At 41.3% G+C, this 7,265-nt stretch overlaps 1 protein-coding gene across 1 annotated transcript; it reads right to left on the bottom strand.

Moving 5' to 3' along the window:
- Window positions 1-555: 555 nt before the first annotated feature.
- LOC133901846 (uncharacterized protein At4g33100-like) lies at window positions 556-4,788 on the bottom strand. Its single transcript, XM_062343378.1, has 2 exons — window positions 4,518-4,788; window positions 556-955 (listed from the first exon to the last, which is right to left on the bottom strand). Exons 1-2 carry the CDS (start codon window positions 4,716-4,718, stop codon window positions 845-847), a joined length of 312 nt encoding a protein of 103 aa, XP_062199362.1. The 5' UTR covers window positions 4,719-4,788; the 3' UTR covers window positions 556-844.
- Between the last annotated feature and the right edge of the window lie 2,477 nt (window positions 4,789-7,265).

Genomic DNA, 7,265 nt, shown 5'->3' with positions numbered 1-7,265 from the left:
TGGCTTAAAAGTTTTAAATTACCGAGAAAAAGTTAATAAAAAAGTTATCAAAAAAAAGTTATCGAGAAAAAAAAATTCTAGGAGTTACATGGGCCACACGTGATGCACGAGTTGAGCTGCTCGCGGACATGATCAGATAAGGAATTCTCCCATTTAGATGGTCAGAAATTACTGTTTACTAACTGTGTCACTGTAATATATCTATTGGTATGTTAGAATTCAAATTATTTGTTTAAAGAAAAATTTAGTAGAAGATAAATTAAGAGTCAGATTAAATTAGAACTACTTAGAGATAAGTTTAATAGAGATAAATTAGGAGTTAAAATAAATTAGAATTGTAATTCTCCTCTAAATATAAGGGCAGCTAGCACATCCTTATAATCAAGTTAAAAATAAGAATTAATCTAATCCCTCACCTAGCAGTCGATGCCGTCTGACTGTACTCTCAGTAGATGTTTATCTTCTAATGATTCAAGACAGTAAGGGCTGCCCTACTATTCTCTTAAAAAAATACTATTACTCTAGAAACTGCTCAAAGGCACCACAGATGAAACATAGCGTTCCAGAGCATGAACAGCTACATAGCTGATTCTATTCTCACAATTTCATAAGCAGAACTGCTAAATGTTTTCGGCTACAGATGGCTAAGGTACATGTGACTCGTAAGTAGGACACATCATTCTGGTCATGGAAAATTCTGCAAATGTCATCTCTATTGCAGAAGCGCGACGTGATCCAGGGACGCAACATGTATCCAAATACAAGGACTTTTTGGTGCATCTACCAAGGTTTCTCTATATTCTGATTAGGTGAAGTGAAACATGACATGTGGTTAGCGCTACTGTCACTTTGTAGCACCTTGTCCAGAGGGAGGATCACCATCAGGATGGGCATAATGCGCAGAAGTTTCTGCGTCCAGTAGGATTTGCCTCAGATGCTTGTCTTCCAGATGTTCCTGCAAACAATAAAGATGTGGAACAATCAGCCATTAGTTTCGCGAAAAACAAGCCAAAAAAGGGAATATAACCTACACTCAAAGGCCAGCGAAATGTAAAGTAATGTGATGACAGGAAGTGCATGTCAAGTCTGAATAAAGCCTGGTGCATGTTTAGCACAATTCGTTTTACGAACACCTTCCAATGATAATTACTTCCGTCAGAGAGATGAGTTTTTGGAACTCAACCCTTGAACATTCTGGTAACTTAGCTACTCCAAAAATATAGGACATCAGTAATTACAGTATGAACAATCAAATGCATAAACAAAATGGATACAGGTTGATTTTCATAAAGCATTTGAGTGCTAATGTTTTGACCCATGGCAGTAATTGGCTAGTGACTATCTGTAATAGAAAATACGAATTGTGCATATGGCTTACTGTGATGTAACCATCTGGTTTGGGGGATAAACAGCATCGGAATTTACACTGGGGTAATTAGGCGATGACCATTGTTCACTCTATTATTCTTTCAACATTGCAAGTATGCAAAATTTTGAACAGAGTTCTTTGGCAAAAGCAGGAAAGAACGTTGCTGCTTTAAGGTTCATCTATTTGTATATCTTGATAATATTATCCTTGTTTGCTAATAAATCAATTAATTAAACTCATGTTTATATAATCAATTCAATCCCCTGGACCCATTTGAGAACTCATACAAAAAGGTTGTTCCGATTTACAAAAAAAGGTTGTCATGATTATCAAGCATGGTAAACTTTGGTGGAAAATTGGTGGGCTTTTGGTTTAGTTACCAGCCTAGAAACCATTTCTTCAATTCACTGAACCACTTGGCACCACTAATTTGCTATAAAAAGTATTGTAGCACCCAACCACCAAGCAGGAACACGTCTGTCTCAAATTCTAAGTCAGTGTTGTGCCAGTTACAAAATTACAATTGGTAATCAGATAAAAACCGGTATGGTGGCCAGTCACCAAGCAGGACCACACTTTTAATTGTTTTTTCGAACCATACAATGCCGGTTACCTCTTGCAAACTGAGCGCTTAAGCATGCCGATGAAGTGCTTTGCCACACAATGAAACTAGTTTTAGCATGCTCTATTCTGCCAAGTGTTAAACTTTTTAAATCCAATGCAAGGGCAACAGAGAACAACAATCATGTTATCCTACATAGCTTGATCATCATCGTCCTCAGGAATGACACGGCAAGGGATAGCAGTATAGTACTGATCTTGGATTTGCAATGCGGCACATTCAACCACTCAACAGGCTCCATTCTTTTCTTTTCCATTGTCTTTTTTTGGAAAGAACCAGAAGATTACCAGCTTATATTGATAAGGAGTAGGAAGCCAAAGTGGCCATTACAAGCGCAAGCGACGGGAGATTGATTGAGATGGCACAACGCCGTGTCATCACTCCAAACAAGGAGAGTAGAGGTGATTACTCAGGAAATAAAAGAACAACCTAACGCTAACATGCTCCATTCTGGTGCTGCCTTCTGGTAAAGGAGCAACTCAACACCGCGGCAACCAAAAGTTCCATTGCAGAAATTGTTGGGGTTTGAGGGGGTTTTCCATTTAAAATTCGAATTTGAAAATGAAGTTAGATTTGAATTTGAGCAAATTCCATGAAAAAAAAAAGAGAAGGAGGAGGTCTCAAACCAATGGGCTGTTTTCAGGCCCGTGAGGCAGAGCAGCCCAGTCGGCTCGGCCATCCACCATAGCCTCACGGGAGGGTTCTAGAGAGGGGAGGCGCCGCCGGGCTCTTGGGAACTGAGGCTCGTCCGCCCTAGCCGGAGTCCGTTCGTGCTCCCGGCGATTTCGGATGGAGACAGCATACGCTCTCCCTTAGCTCGGGTGGATAAGAGCTGGGGTGGCTCCCTTTTTCCGGATCAATCTTTTTCGAGCTCTCTCTCTCTTCTCCTCCTGCTTACTCCTCTCCACCCTCCTCTCCGGCGATCCCTTTCGCCTGTTTCGTGGTTGCGCCCCATCGGCTCCGGTGAGGGTGCTCACGACGCGTTGGTGCACCTCCCATGGTCGTGTGCCCTATCGTCTTGCATCAGCTGGTCCTTGTGGGCTCGGTTGCGGTGCGGTGCGGTGGAGCTTGGCCTCAGGTACGGGGTGTGCATATGCCTTGGTCATGGCGGTGGTGACGCTGCTGTGGTGGAGATCTGTGTCGAGGTATGGGGTGTGCATATGCCTTGGCCGTGGCGGTGGTGACGCTGCTGTGGTGGAGATCTGTGTCGCATCTTCGTGCGCGTTTCTACATGTGGTCTTGCTGAGCGCATTCCGTGTGTGCGATGGTTGAGCCGTGTGTGCAGCTTTCCTGTGGAGCTTGCATCGCGTGCCTGCTCTGCTCGTGGTGACCATGCTCTGGCGTTGGTTGTCTCAGGCTGGTGTTCGACAACAACCTCTCTGGCCAGGAGCTGGACCTCTCTGTTGTAGTATTCCATGCTCCTCAGGTACTAGTTGCAATGTGCCTTGCAGCTAGTACAGCGGTATTGTATCTCCGAGAACACACCCTGTCGACCTCGGCATAAAGGGGGTGTCTCTGTTTTTTGAGATAGCGTTGCTGCTACGCGCCTTGCCTTCAGCTCCTTCGTTGGACAATAAGTCTGTTCCAACAGCTTCTTTTGTTTCCTATCTCGCATGCTATCTCTTGATCTAGGTTAGTACTGAAAAATTTGCATGCTAGTTGACGTGGGAGTGATGCTCTGTGATGGCAGCGGGCTAAGTATAATTCGTGTGACAGTTGTGCACATCTGCTAGGCTATAGTCACTAGTTTATCTGTTCTGTGTCTATCTTTGCGAGCTGTTGTTTCCATTTATCTCTCTGTTCAGCGGTTTTGCTCTGTCTTGGTGGATTCAGTGGTAAGGTACTTGTTGATAGACATAACAGTGTCTTGGTTAGCTCAATCTAACATTTTGTGGTGAAAGTTGTCACACTAATTAGTAAAACTTAGTAAGTGTTGGATGGCCGTTAAGTCGGTAACCCGCACTAAGAGCAATTCTATCATTTTAACACTTGTTGAGCTTATTCATGTGTTAATTCACCTTTTTATGTCGATTGCCTTATATGATATCCTTGTGAACATGAGTAGAATATGTTTTGTCATATTTGCTGTTGAAATGCTCATGTTAGTCCATGTGAGAATGGTTTTTGGCAATCATGTTCTTATTCATATGTTTAAATTTAAAATCAATTTAATCGGAATGTTGCTAAAATGTACTTTGAAACAACAGAAACTACATGACCAACGAGATCCACCAAACACCTTCCAAACCTTGCCACGAAATCCAAAGACTACCTTGAAGAAAACCAGTCTAAACTACAACATAACGGCGCAATCACGCATTCGCTTCTCTGCAACCATAATCTGTTGAAACCCCATTCGAGCGTCTCCGCATCCAAGATCCGTTTCCTTGCGACCAAACGATGGGAGCAAAACTGGGATCTTTACCGAGCACAGCAAGAGAAATTGGTGATCCTGCGGTCGGGTCGAATCGGAGCGACCAAGGGGAGCGAGGCGGAGGAGGGAGAGGCACGGCGAGGGTGAAGTACCTCGAGGCAAGCGCGGTACTTGTGCCAGTGGGCGGCGCAGTCGTCCCGCTGCCACTGCCCCTTGGCGAACTTCTCCGCGTACCACCGGTTGAAGCACTCGTGGTACGCCGCGCGCAGCTCCGAGCACGCTGACGCCGACATCGACGCGGCGGGCGCCGGGGATGGCGTCGAAGACGACGACTTGCTCCGGCCGAACACCATGCTTCCTGGCCCCTTCCCGCCGCCGCCGCTTTCCTCGAGCGTCGAGCCCCCTCTCGCTGTTTCTTTTCGTTTTTACCCGTGATCCTAGTAGCTAAGGCGTATTTCTATGTTACGTAAAACAACTGACAGCTGGTATGTTTATTTTCCGGGAAAAAAATCCGCACATATCTATATCTATATTTTTATATAAAGTACACAAGCTATGATCTTCATCATTCACCTAAGTTAATCATAGTCACAATATAAAATTAGATCATACTCCTCCTAAAAATATTTTTAATCTTTCCACCTACGAAACAAGGAATTAATCCCACTGTTGCTCACAAGATTAAAGGCATATTTATTTTAGCTTGTGATTTAAAAAAATAGATTGTAGATTTTAAAAATGTGGATTCTAAGAAGTTGAGGTTCAAAAGCTAATGATTATTTGGCATCCCAGATTTTAAGTGGGTTGAATATTTACTTTAGTTATCTAATATCATAATACATCTAGTTTTTCTGAGTAAATATTTATATCTATTTAACTATTTTTTATTTTTTATATTTGATTATAATTATATGATAACTGAGCTGTGTGGTGTGTATGTATTTAGCATCTAAGCCTACATAGCTGACAGAAAGGCTTTTCATTTCGTTTTTTCTTTTTTTGTCGTTTCCTCTGTTTTGCCATCTCTCCTATGAATCAATTTAACTATTCATAGCTCCGGCAATATCAGCATTATGCAAAGATACACTTGTCTGCGCACCTAAACAAAGGTATGTATGAAGCTGTTGCTTTGTTTCAACTCCTCTGGCTAATTTTCACACGGCCCCTGTTTATAGTTCAGAACAGCAGAAATCTGACGACGACCAGCATTCATCTCCTTTAATCCGAACCCAATCAATTCATTAACGATTCCACTCAATTTAAAGCAAGTTCATATAAAACCACAACCAGGTAAAATGATACAAACAGCGGTAGGTGCCAGATGGCAAGCCTTGTTGTAGCGCCATGATCACTCTTGAGTGACTTTGCCAGCCGGAGGACTTGCCGCGCCGGCTCATCGGACTCATGCGAGGGCGTCGGGGATGTGGCCGGTGGCGTCAAGGGCCATGGGGATGTGGGCGGCTCACCAATAGACTAGAGGTCGGGGAAAAGTAAAATAACGCTTTGTGGCATTATAATTCGCCCGCGGGGGCAGGAACTCGCGCCTGTTCCTGATAGCCTTCGATTTTTCTTTCTTGAAAAAAAAATTCTCTGCAACTTTCCATTTTGGAAATTTTGATAAACAAACTTTTATATAAAATTTTTGAAAAAAAAATAGCTCAAACTTTTAAGAAAAAAGTTATACACGACTTAGGCTCGTGGGCTACCATGGGCCGTCACGCGTGCTCGTGTGGACCAGCTCTATCACGTGCTAGCGCATGCCCGTGAATCAGATTTTTCGTATTATAATAGTATTAGTAGGTAATTACATAAGACTTATATGGACGCTTCTATTTTACTTCTAGTCATAATTAAAAAAATTGGTGAGAAGCAACTTATAAATTGTGACTAAAAATGGGGTTCGATTTTGTTTAGCTTCAGCTTTTAAAAACAGTTTTTTTAATTCAAAACTAAAATAAACATGTTCTAATTTTTATTATTTTTTTTATATCTAGACGTCTATTATTTATCTTATATCTTACATACCTTTATAGCCGAATTTCTTCTAAATTAATTTATAGGTATAAAATACATGTACAGTTACTTAGTAAGCGACGATACAAGCACCGATGCAAACATTCTGATCCGTTTGAGAAAATTCGTATCATGCAATGGATACGCCCTCTTTTGCAGAATAATTATCTGGTCAGTTTGAGAAAATTCCTAATTGACCGGACAGCTACTCTTGATTTGCAAAAAAGTTTAGACGGACTGATGTGACGATATATTCTTGATCGTGTGTCCTCTTGTGGCCAATCCTACCCATTGATTCCCTTGAGTTGTCCTTTTCTTCGGCCATGCATGCATTAGCAACATGTCAAATATGAGTACGTGTCCATAGAACCCAATTTAAATGCTGCAGATTGATTTTATTGCTTTTATAAAATAATTATTTGAAATGTCATTGCTCGCTTTGATTAGAAAGACTATGGAAAGAAAAAATATTATTGAAAATTTGAAGTTGGTGTAGGGAATAATAAATTCATTAAATTATACATACAAAATTATCTTAGTTTACCCTCTCCTCTCCCGTCAAAATTGGATATAAATTTTTACATATATGCAGTAAAGTACTTGGGAAAATATTCGGTAGGAACCCTTTTTTTTAAGAATCATGAAAACCCCTAACAAAACATGTTTCGAAGTTTTGAAAAATTCTGGAAAAAAACTCATGTGGTGGTGGTGACATACAAGCATATAACGTTTCTAGGCCAAACTCAACTTTGTGTATGAGATATAAAATTGATGAATGGCGAAGAAAGAACGAAGAGGAAGGGAAAAACAATATATTTTTATCTTTTCCTCCCTGAATTTTCAATTCCATATCTCACAAAGGAAGTCGAGTTTGGTCATGAGCTTTT

The sequence above is a fragment of the Phragmites australis genome, chromosome 20 (assembly GCF_958298935.1).
Source record: "Phragmites australis chromosome 20, lpPhrAust1.1, whole genome shotgun sequence".
Taxonomy (NCBI): Eukaryota; Viridiplantae; Streptophyta; class Magnoliopsida; order Poales; family Poaceae; genus Phragmites; species Phragmites australis.
This window is presented reverse-complemented; position numbering and strand designations above follow the sequence as displayed.

What these genes read in the sequence shown, in the direction of transcription:
- LOC133901846 (XM_062343378.1), bottom strand. Translation starts at nt 4,718, where the DNA reads ATGGTGTTCGGCCGGAGCAAGTCGTCGTCTTCGACGCCATCCCCGGCG. An exon ending in AGTACCGCGCTTGCCTCGAG is followed by an intron (nt 956 to 4,517) that starts GTACTTCACCCT and finishes TATTGTTTGCAG; the next exon opens with GAACATCTGGAAGACAAGCA.